A 10,890-nucleotide genomic window follows, 5' to 3' on the forward strand; every position below is an offset into this window, starting at 1 on the left:
CAAGATGATCAAATCCTTCAAGCAAACATTTCTGTCCCTGGATCTGCAGTCCCCTCGGTGGAGCTCAGCAGAGACTGTGGTAATGGCTAAGGGCTAGGGGTGCAAACAAAGCTCTCTGCAGTCAGGGGGCTGCAGAGCTATGGTGCATTTGGGGTTCTCCATCTGAGCATGGAGAAGCTTGGAAGTGTTACTACAAAAGCTGGTCACTCCTAATGGGAAGGGGAGAGGGACACCAGGGGAGGGTGGGGAGGAATGAGCTGGGACAAATGCCACAGAGGTACCATATAAAGGGTTAATTAGGACACAGTACTTGTGCAGAAAAAACATGAAGCATGTAAAAGCTCTGAGGAGCCGAGGCAGCACTGCATGGTTTTCCAAAGGACACATCAGTTTGATGTTGGAGGTACACCTGCAGTCTGCAGCTAACTGGCAGCCCCCGGTTACCTGATCACAATACTACCTTCACACCCATTTGGGAGGAGCAGCTGTTCATTTGTCATCTTCTGAATTCACCCTCATGGTTACTGTGATTTTTGTTACCTTTCAGGCAAAGGATTACGAACTGCGTCAGTATGAGACAGCCAAGTGGGTTAGCACTGTCATTAGGGGAGAGACCCAGAAGGAGGCGATGCGCCAGGGCTTTTGGAAACTCTTCCACTACATCCAAGGGAAGAACGAGAAAGGTAAGATGCTGTGCTGGTTTGGAACTGCAAGAGGTATAAATGGGAGATGAAGCTGAGTAGCACAAGGCATTAGAGGAACTGGGCCACACAGTGGGTTCCCTTTCCTGGTCTAACACCCATTTGCCTCCTTTAGGCTATTATGTCCTCCCCTCCAGTGTCTTTCCAGACCACGCTACCTGGCATAAATAGGAGGAATGAAGTGGGAAGCTTAAGTCTTTGTTCAAAGGACCCCACAGGAAGAAAGCAGCTGCAGCCTGAACAGGCAGAGTCAGTACAGAAAGGACTAGAGTGGAAGATGAAAACAGAATGGTGGGCAGTAATGCCTTCCCTTGCATGAATTTGTAGAAAGGCTGTTCAGCAGCAGTGCTGTGAGGCTGCTTTGGCATCTGCCCTTACAGCAGCATTCAGCCACTGTCTTTACTTGCACCTGAACAGATTCTTTATTTTCCTCTAGAAATGAAGATTGATATGACTGTCCCAGTGACATGTCTGATAAAGTCTGGCTGTGCAGACTTCAAGGTCTCTTTCTTTTTGCCATTTGAACATCAGGACGCCCCACCACAGCCCACTGACTTGGATGTGTTTGTTGAAGAGCGAAAGGGAGCAGGCATCTTTGTCAGGTGAGCAGCATCAGCGTGCCTCACAGATGAGGGTAGCTACTGAAAGGGGTCCATCTACAAAGAGTGTGGAATATTCTTACTCACAGCTCATTTCTTACTTTAAGTAACAGATATTCCCCACTGGTTAAAGCCTGAAGCTTAGACTGGTAAAGCTTGGGGTACATGGAAATGGTTCTCTTCTGCTTCTGGTATGGGCATACAAAGTCTCCTTGGGAGTCCTGCTAAGAACAAAGAACTGGCCGTAAGCTTTAAGGCACTCATTTTTCAGCAGACTCTCAAATTCTGTGTTGAGTGGATTTTGTACAAGCATAGCCTACAGAATCCTCATTTTGGGCACATGCCCTGTGCTACAGAAGAGAGAAATCCCTTTTCAGCCAAGCCTTAGAGTCTCAATCCCATGAAAACCACAGAGCAGGTGTTTCTATAGAAAAGCACCTTAAGAAGTTACACCTGCCCTCTTTGTATTAAAGCCAGAGCCTGTGTCAGCTCATGCTCTTGGAACTGCCAGCAACCTAGATAGTATTTTTGATAACCTAACCTTTCAAATTATATAGCCATATGCTCCCTGACCAGTTGTGCATAGTTTAATAATAACTAGTCTGCAAAGGAAGAGCTCAGACACTGCATGCTTTGGAAGCCTGATGTTTCTCTTTCTGCAGAAAGCAAGCAGGGAACACACTTTGGACTCTAGCTTGAACTCCTACAGAGCTCAAAACCCCTCCCCTCTCACTTCTTCCAGGTCCTTTGGTGGTTTTGCCTCACCAGAGAAATATGCAGAGGAAGCTGAAGTACTGGCCAGAATCCTGAGAAACAGAGGCCAGCTATTCCATGAAGACTTCTTCTACACTGCAGGCTATGACAGTCCCTTCAAGCTCTTCAACAGGCACAATGAAGTGTGGTATTTTAAGAAGTAATACGGGGCAGGGGAAAAACAGTAAGAAGCTACTAATTAGTTCTGGATGAGAACAGGCCTCATTATCAGCTCTTGCTTTAATGCAGAAGAGACTAAATTTGCACATGGACACAGAAGCATCTCTAATGCTTTTTATTAGGATGGAAGACTACTCTGGCTAAAAAGATCTTCAGCTCTCCTTTTACAACATGAAGCTTAAATTCAGGTAGCTCATACCAGTTTGGGGAGTTGGATGGAAATGACTCAATTCCACTCCTTCTACTGAAATTCTGGGGAAACCTTGTGATCCAAATTGTCCTGTAGTAATTTCAGACCTCTAGTTTTACTTCTCATTAGAAGTGCTATACCTGTATTGTTCCAGCATTATGGAGAGTGAGCTCTTCACAGAGCTGACTTTTCCCATATTGATCTCACTCTTGAGACAACACAAATAGGGGGAAGTACATTAAAGCACTTTTAAGAGAAGAAACCTGTCATTGAGTTTTGGAAAGCAGCAATGCTGTAGCAGGCTCTATTGCCTCCTAAGTATTAGTACTACCTTTTTTTTAATAGGGTTATCAAAATCCCCCATCTTTCTGCTCATACTTTTCTTCCCAGCAGAGGCTGCATGCAGTCCTACTCTACACTAGCACCAGTGACCAAATGAGACTGAGAAGCCAGGGGAGAACGGTTAACACCGTCTAAGCTGTATGCTTACTTCGTGTACATCTACTGTAGGTTCATAACAGACTTCTTGCCTTTATGGTACTTTCATAGTTTCAGTTCTTGAAATATACAAGCTGCACTGTTTTATAGGTGAAAGAGCTAAACATTAAGTGCTACTTCAATTACTTAGCTATGCTCAAATCTATGCATGATTCAAGCCAACTCTACTCTGCCTTAACACTAGCAATAATGGTATGTCCGACACCCCGCAAGTTAGAAGACACCTGTAGAACTCCTGTTTTCCTTACATTGATTTCCTCTGCCCTAATTCAAGCTTTTGAAGCTTTCATAAAATAGCCTGGAGCTTCAACAGCAAGCTATTCAAGTCAGAAAGCAGTTCACAACAACAGGCAGAGTTTACAAGATTTTATTGGCTCCAATCAGTATCAGGTATTACCACCAAAGCCCTGGCTTTTTTACTGCTGTTCATGTAGTGTAACCCCTTGTTCTGCAATCTTCCACCTATTAAGACAGACACAGGAACTGTTATATAGGGCACCAAACTGACAAGAAGCTTGCTGGGAACAACTCAGACCTTAGATTTTCATCTCTGTTCAGAGAGAGAGTTCAAGCTAAGGTTGTAATCATCACTTGTTCCAGCAACAGAATTTCCATATTGCTGCAGTCAGGAATACTCACCTTTTTGGTTCCTCATACAGTAGTTTCAAAGCTGCCTCCCAACCTAAATCAAGAAAACAGGCTTAACATATGCAGTAGCACAACTGCAAAAAGCTTCCTTCAGCAACTATGTAACCTCAGAAAGAATGGAACGGAAATGGGTGATATCACAGCAATTCATCTGGCAGAATCAAATTTCATCACTGGCTACAAATATTCCCCAAAGTTCTTTAGGAAAAAATTAATCTGTTGTGTGATCTTACCTAATTAAGTGGCAGACAGAACAGCCCTTTCCTGAGGAAGAACAGAATTGCTTTAGAACAGCGAACATCACTATATGCAAGTCTAATTATACATCTATGAAACCGTATTTACCAAACTAATTACAGCTTAAAGGAGGCTACATTTCAGGTGCTAGCTGGCAAGAGCTTCAAATCATAGCATGTAAGTAGGATTTAGAAAGCTTACAAATCCTAGCTGAATTTGAAATACATAATTACTAGCATTAGGAGACTAACATTAGAAGAATCAGGAAAAAGCATATAGCCACTAGTTTGTGATACTGCCCCTCCCCAAAGTCTTATTCAATTACGATGAGTTTTGGTACCTAAAATACAAACTCCACAGAACTCTTATCTTCAAAACCTATCCTCAAAAGTGAAGAAAGCCAGTCTACAGAAGGAAACAAGTTTTTACAGTAATCAGCTAGAACTTGAACTTAATCCTAAATTTGTGTACAAACAACATAATTAAGATCATCACTATTTAAGTAATTTTTGCCAGCTACAAGAAACAGCCTTTTCTTTTTCAAGTGCCTCAGCGTTGCACTGTCAGTGCATAGAATAGCCAGATACAGACAGGAGTTGTGTGCTTGTTACTGTGCACTCTGCTGAACTATGTCACCAATGTTGTATTGGCTGAAGTGGCCTCATCACTGATTCTGTTTCTTTACTACTTCCACTGTGTGAAGACATCAAGCAATAAAAGCCATTTTCTTTAGTCACCATGGCCACAACTTCTGTTCATACAAACAAAACTCTACATGAAGTCTGCCAGTGCTTACAGTTCAGGGATTGGGAAGGTACCAAGTCTGCTCTAAAAGAGCCCTTCCTGTTAAAGTCTAATTCAGAACTACATAGAAGTTAATTCTTGCTTGGCAGGTATCAGATTTATCCCCACAGCAAGTGCAACTGGAAGGTTCAGAATACCATGAAGGCATGCAAATCAGATCCATTACAGTACTATCCTCAGGCACTCCTAGCTAGGCATTCACCCTAAAGGCAGTATTTCACCGGTTACCAAACCCCGCAGTCTGTAAATTGTACTCTACTCTTACCTCAGACAGAAGCTAGTCCTGCTTCACACAAATTTCCCATGGGCGTCACCCTGTAACAAGTGACTTTATTAACATTCTCCTTGGCAATGTCTCAGTAGTTGGTTTGAGTGCATGTACTGTTTCAGTATAAGAGTCCTCCTCAGCCTCTTTCAGAGAGATTCCCATTGCTTAGAATTAATCATCATGAACAGTACATGCTTAGAGAAGCTTCACATTCTGTTACTTTCATTTCTCCTTCCTGCAGGAGCTGACCTCAGCATTTCAGACCTTACTGCTAACCACATCTTCACTCCCAGCACGTAACAGCTTTAATCCAGCCATTCAGATAAAACAATTTACCCAATTACTCCAACTTCCAAGGTCAATGCTGCTCTTTACAAAAGCCCACTGTGTAATTTAACCATGTGGTGTTTTCGATCACAGCAGCAGAGTCCTGATGCTAGCTTTGCATAGTCAGGTTATCACACTATCTTTCTCATCAACTAGAAAATCAAGCAGTGCACAGCAGCTGCATATTGCAGCTCATCCACACTATTTCTTTTCAGTTACAGAAAGCAATTGACATTCCTACATACTAAAAAAGTTTATGGCACATGTGAAACAAACAGCTTACCATGTACAAGCACACTGCTATGAAGTGTCTGGCAGTTCTTCCATTATCAAATCTAAGACATACACAAGAAAACAAAATTTCAGTACAACACTAATGTTACTTTAGAACCTTATTGTTAAGATTCTCAGAAACCCCTTTGTCCGCTACTGTTACAACCATCATCTCTTATCACGGTCTTTGTTGGTTCTAGACATGGATTGAAGCAACTGGTGCTCATGAATGCAAACAGCAGACTAACACGTGTTCTGATGGCAGCCAGAAGCACTTATGTTCCACCAGCTCTGCTCCAGTAAAAGGACAGCAGGCTACCTCTCGTGTGCTCTTCTCCAGAAGAACTTAAACAATCAGTACCATTCTTTTATTCCCGCCACAGATCAAATAGCATTTCTGCTGTCTATGCTTCCTGGGTGGACTGACAACTTTATCATAACTTGACACACCAGTAAAGCCAAATTGCCAAGCAGTTTTGAAAACTAGCTTGAAGGGCAAAACATGGATCTTTTGGTAAACAGCATACAAGCAATTTTCTGCTATTTTGATATGGTACATCTGATCTGCACTGCCAGACAAGTGTTTTTAAGTTCCTTGTTGTAACATTAAAACATCACTTGGCATACTTTGAGATTTAGAACTCTTTCCACACCATACTGAAGTTATTATGTAACTAAAAGTCACATCCAAGTAATAAGGAAAAAAATTTGTTGGGTAATGAGGACAACTGGTTAACCCGAAGGAGTGATTTAGAATTTAAACACAGGCAGCATCTACAACACCTTTTCCCATTAGAAGCCCTAAAGACAGTAATTCTGCATCTCTCAGAGAAGTGACAGACTCATTTAGGAACCAATGTTCATCAATCCAAGAGTACAAGCAGCATTCTTACCCAGAAGATTGTCAAGCACCCCCCAAAGCCTCAGAGTTGTTCCGCCTTATTCACAGCCACACAGAATTCCCTCCCATTTCAAACAGTCAGTTACTATATTGCCACCATATTTATGGCTACCGCCACTTACAGGGTCTTTCAGTAAAGAATAGTCCACATTACTGCTTTCAGGTCAGACATTTGACAACATCATTATAACCCTGTAAGACACCTGCCTATAGGATTTCCACATTCTTAACACAGTACTCAAATCATTTGAGTCCCAAAATATGAGACTGAGCCCCCAGCACTTTGGGTAAGTGAACCCTGCAGGCTGCTAACCTGCATCTGTTGGTAGAAGTAAAAAGCAAGAAAATCCACAAGGAACTTCCTGCAGCTACAAAATGGGATTAGAATCACACATCAAGTAATCATGACCAGTATGATCAGTTTGCTGGCAACTTACATTTACTGGTAACTCTACCAACTGCATGATTTAACAGCTCCATGTTAGCCCTGCAACAAAATGAAGAGTCAGGACAACCCACAAACAACCACAGAAAAATGAAATCTAGTCAGATGCCTGAAGTCAGATAGAGCTAATTGCAGACCTCCATGATTGAAGTCAGTTTATTCACATTTCATCACACAGGCAGCTTACATTGTCAGTCACTCGACAGCTATCTACTTTAAAACTGGTATGGGGAAGAGGGCAAATATTCAAATAGTGCTATCACAGCAACTTAATGAGCTCATAGGCACACAGTAAAGAAAGAGTTTAGCACAAACTAGTCTGCCAAGGTAGGGCCTTATCCAGCAATTCTCCCCTTAAGCATCCTTTGTTTTTAACTGAGATGCAAGCAGCAGCCAACACCAGCCCCCCTTAGCTTACACATAGCTTAAGACTTCATTTCACAGGCATATTCTAGGCCTATTTTTACCCTAGTACTTGCAAAGTTAGAAGAAGTACTTACATCATGACTGGAAACACTCTGAAAGCCTGCAAAGGAAGAGTTACTGTTAGATAGGCTCCAGCAGAAAATTTTAGCATAAGAACGACAGTTATAGTGACAGACTGTATCAGTGTTTAGTCAAGTTTTATCCTCATTGGGATCAGAGACCTGATTCAACATCACTTACAGCAGGCTGTTACGCTCCCTATCCCCATCCACAAGGAAATCTCATAAGCTCTCTCCCAGTCCTCTCCAGCATGTTTGAGAAGTTCTCAACTCCAGAGACTAAAATTGCAGAAGTGAGAAAGCTTCTAAATGCAGAGTTCAGTGATATGAACTTTCTGCAAACATCTAACTTGGTATAACCCAGGAAAAGCATTTCAGAGAGTGGATGCATAGTATTGTTGCATTCAGCATTCAAGGCATTTAGTCTTGTCAGAAATACTCTAAAATTCTTTAGCACTCTGCAAAACCATTACTTAATGCTTTTACTGCAAAGCACAGACGATCTGGCCTCAAAGGCACAGACAGGGTACTGATCTCTCTGCTTTGGATTTTCCAGAACCACAATGCAGGGCCTCATATCTCCAAATGCCAGCTCTCAAACTCAAATGAACAGCAGCACTGTAGCAGACTTATTACACAAATGCGGCACAGCCAAACATAGTATCCATCCCAAAATATGTTCTACAATTACCTTCAGTTAGAAAGGCCTTGTCTTCACCAACAACAGTTGAAATAGTTTCTTGTGCTAGACCCAGGCATCCTACATCTTTCTGTCCAGGGCAGCCTGCAAAGCAACAGTACTTATAGCACTTGGAGGACTAATATCTGACGAACCAAGATTTTAAGCTACCAAAATAGTTAGCAAATTGGTTCCACTGTGTTTGTGGTTAATTTCACAAGAAAACACATTCTTACATTCTATTTATCTGACTAATTTTTTAATGCTTAGCCCATTTCCTGATCTTCTGAGACAAATTTTCAAGAGACATTCATGGGCAAAGGTAGTAGTACTTCATTCTCAACTGCCAAACTTAGACTACAATACAGGAGGCTGCATCAGATAGGAGCGAAAGACAATAACAGCGTGATCATCACAGGTCATCTGTTGAACTATGTTGTCATCATACGCAGCCTTCACAAGTCAGGGATATAAATTTTTCTAGAGATTTAGGCAATACAGTATTTACCTTGCACAGCTTAATGCTTCATCTTCCAGTGTCTGCAAGAAAAAAGGAAAGATGAGATTTCCATAGCCTTCTTGGCATGAACTAGACCTCCTGAGAAGAGATCACAACAGCTAGATACATCAGACAGGAGCGAAAGACAAAACTCTGTTCATCACAGGATATTCTGCTGAACTATGTTATCATCACTGTATCTGCTTTGGAATATAGTTGTTCCAAACTACCACCCCTTGCAATAGCTTTGAACAAAACAGAAGTCCTATGAATAAAAAATGTCAAGAAATATTCGAGAGTCTTTTGAATATTGGCAAATATCAATCGTTTTCTGTGTATTAGTGAAATTAATCCCAAAGCACTTCAATTTTACACACCCAAACCTTTCCACTACATTTTTTTCAGCAGCTCCACAGAAAAAAAATCCATGGATTTTATGAAATTTCTTACCAGGTAGTCTTTCCTTCATAAGTCTTCCAAGTGCATGATTCAAATCCTGCAAAGAAAAAAAACACGCAGCTTGTGAAATCTATGTTCAGAAATCAAAACATCAGGGAGCACTCAGCTGTCGTGCCTCTCAGGTGGAAATGACGGTGGTAGAAGTTCTCATCATTCTCTTGGTCAAGAGTAGCAAATAAATGTCATCATTGTGGCACCAGAAGGAGAACTTAACTCAGGGGATAAAGTTTGCCTACTGATGTCAGTAAAAAGAATTAGAATTTTATCTAGATGAACTAGAAGTCCTCCAATCCCATTTCACATTCAATTTTCAAAAAGATTTTTACCTCATGGGGTAGCAGCAAGTCTCCCATCTTTGGTGGCAGATCTGGAAGAGATACAAGAGATTCAAATGCTAGAAGAACTAAGCAAGGTATTTTTGGCAGTGACACCAACAACAGAAAAAGCCTCAGCATGGAGTTTTCAGAAATCACTTCTGTCCACTACTCTTGAAATGAAAACATCACAGGCTCTCCCATTTGGTGAGTTAACTTCAAGTCATATACTCACTTTTTGCGATAGACATCTGACGCTTTTTTCCAAATAAAAAGCCACCCATTGCTATGGATGGTGAAATAGCAGTAATGGAAAAAAGAATAAGTATTTACTGTATTCTTGTAGTCTGGCTAGAGACTTTTCCTAGAGGAAGAATGAAGACTGCCTGAATGGACATCACAAGCAGTTACTAAATTACTAATTTCCTGAAATACCAGAGTACTCTAGCCTAGTTGCTCGATGTGTACCTGCACATAGGCACAGTGTTTCACAATTTAAACCCCACATTTCAGAAGCAGTGCCTACCTGTTCTGAGCCACAGAAGAGGGAAGAGTTTACTTCAGGTATCTTAACTGGAAACAAAAGAGCATCTATTAGTTTTTCTTCTAAGACTGGAGAAGCTATGGTCACAAAAGGAAATAACACACAATGCTAAACTAAAATGTATATTCTTATGAAAAATACAAGTAAAATATCAACTCTTCAGAGACAAGGCTACAAAAATAATTGCTAGTCCATGCTTTTAAGCACTGAAATCTAGCCAACAGGAGCAGAACAGAACCACTAAACTTCTGGATTTTCTATAGCTTGAATTCTAGTGTCTAAGTATCTAGTCAGTCCTGCAGCCATTAACTTATGGCTGCTCAGAACAGACCACGTGGTGCTTCAGCCATGCCAGATACGCCATTACACAGTAATCCATGTCCAGCTCAGATATGTTGGCATTCATCAGCTTCTCAGATGTCCCTACCAACATAGTTTTCATCATGTGCAGGCACATGGAAGGCAAGTCAGTGAGCCATGACACTACTTTGCTAACACAGGAAGTTTGATGCCTGTAACTGTAACCCTTGGAAGGCTGTTATCCAGACCGAGCGACATGAGGAAAAACATTGACCTGCCTTTACAAACGGACTGATCTGCAGCAGACTTTCTCCATCAGTAAAGGGCCCTCCCCAAAAAGGACATCAGCTCCTGATTAATAGCTTATGGATGGCCACACAACCCTTAACCATACCACAAAACTACTACTACACTTTGCACAGCATTTTCCATTTACTGGCCAAAAGCATCTCCCTAAAAGCCTCTTACACAGCAAAAACAGAGCAAGCATTTCCCATTTCAAAGCTGCTCCCAAATCACACCTCAACTGCAGGCAGCACACTGCTTCTGACCACACATCCCACAGTTACCACAGTCCGACCTTGGGCAAAAAACCCCAGAAGCACTGCTGCCCCCGAAATAGTATAAACTGGGGGCTTTGCCCAGCAAAAAAGCACGTTTTTTGCCCAGACTGCGAACTCTGCCACCCCACAGGCCTCACTCCCCTGCCACGGGGCCTCCACTGCACGCACACCTCCCCCCGTGGCAGGGCCTTCACAGCGCGCCCCTGCCACAACCCCCCTCCTG

At 42.0% G+C, this 10,890-nt stretch overlaps 1 protein-coding gene and 7 non-coding genes across 8 annotated transcripts; 1 reads left to right on the forward strand and 7 right to left on the reverse strand.

Moving 5' to 3' along the window:
• HEBP2 (heme binding protein 2) lies at window positions 1-4,542 on the forward strand. The gene is made up of 4 exons (XM_026100966.2): window positions 1-79; window positions 548-683; window positions 1,138-1,303; window positions 2,043-4,542. The coding sequence occupies exons 1-4, from the start codon at window positions 5-7 to the stop codon at window positions 2,215-2,217; spliced, it is 552 nt and encodes a 183-aa protein (XP_025956751.1). The 5' UTR covers window positions 1-4; the 3' UTR covers window positions 2,218-4,542.
• Window positions 3,673-3,748, reverse strand: LOC112983783 (small nucleolar RNA SNORD47). The gene has a single exon (XR_003259335.1). It is a non-coding gene; the product is annotated as a small nucleolar RNA SNORD47 (small nucleolar RNA).
• A 447-nt stretch (window positions 4,543-4,989) lies between the features above and the next one.
• LOC112983782 (small nucleolar RNA SNORD79) lies at window positions 4,990-5,068 on the reverse strand. The gene has a single exon (XR_003259334.1). It is a non-coding gene; the product is annotated as a small nucleolar RNA SNORD79 (small nucleolar RNA).
• A 1,437-nt stretch (window positions 5,069-6,505) lies between these two features.
• LOC112983780 (small nucleolar RNA SNORD78) lies at window positions 6,506-6,569 on the reverse strand. The gene has a single exon (XR_003259332.1). It is a non-coding gene; the product is annotated as a small nucleolar RNA SNORD78 (small nucleolar RNA).
• A 1,788-nt stretch (window positions 6,570-8,357) lies between these two features.
• Window positions 8,358-8,443, reverse strand: LOC112983786 (small nucleolar RNA snR60/Z15/Z230/Z193/J17). Its single transcript, XR_003259337.2, has one exon. It is a non-coding gene; the product is annotated as a small nucleolar RNA snR60/Z15/Z230/Z193/J17 (small nucleolar RNA).
• A 164-nt stretch (window positions 8,444-8,607) lies between these two features.
• On the reverse strand, window positions 8,608-8,690 carry LOC112983778 (small nucleolar RNA snR60/Z15/Z230/Z193/J17). Its single transcript, XR_003259330.1, has one exon. It is a non-coding gene; the product is annotated as a small nucleolar RNA snR60/Z15/Z230/Z193/J17 (small nucleolar RNA).
• A 700-nt stretch (window positions 8,691-9,390) lies between these two features.
• LOC112983781 (small nucleolar RNA SNORD75) lies at window positions 9,391-9,457 on the reverse strand. The gene has a single exon (XR_003259333.1). It is a non-coding gene; the product is annotated as a small nucleolar RNA SNORD75 (small nucleolar RNA).
• Window positions 9,458-10,182: 725 nt separating this feature from the next.
• LOC112983784 (small nucleolar RNA SNORD74) lies at window positions 10,183-10,260 on the reverse strand. Its single transcript, XR_003259336.1, has one exon. It is a non-coding gene; the product is annotated as a small nucleolar RNA SNORD74 (small nucleolar RNA).
• Between the last annotated feature and the right edge of the window lie 630 nt (window positions 10,261-10,890).

This window comes from Dromaius novaehollandiae, chromosome 8 (assembly GCF_036370855.1).
Source record: "Dromaius novaehollandiae isolate bDroNov1 chromosome 8, bDroNov1.hap1, whole genome shotgun sequence".
NCBI lineage: Eukaryota > Metazoa > Chordata > Aves > Casuariiformes > Dromaiidae > Dromaius > Dromaius novaehollandiae.

What these genes read in the sequence shown, in the direction of transcription:
- HEBP2 (XM_026100966.2), top strand. Translation starts at nt 5, where the DNA reads ATGATCAAATCCTTCAAGCAAACATTTCTGTCCCTGGATCTGCAGTCC. An exon ending in GGAGCTCAGCAGAGACTGTG is followed by an intron (nt 80 to 547) that starts GTAATGGCTAAG and finishes GTTACCTTTCAG; the next exon opens with GCAAAGGATTACGAACTGCG. An exon ending in GGAGCAGGCATCTTTGTCAG is followed by an intron (nt 1,304 to 2,042) that starts GTGAGCAGCATC and finishes CACTTCTTCCAG; the next exon opens with GTCCTTTGGTGGTTTTGCCT.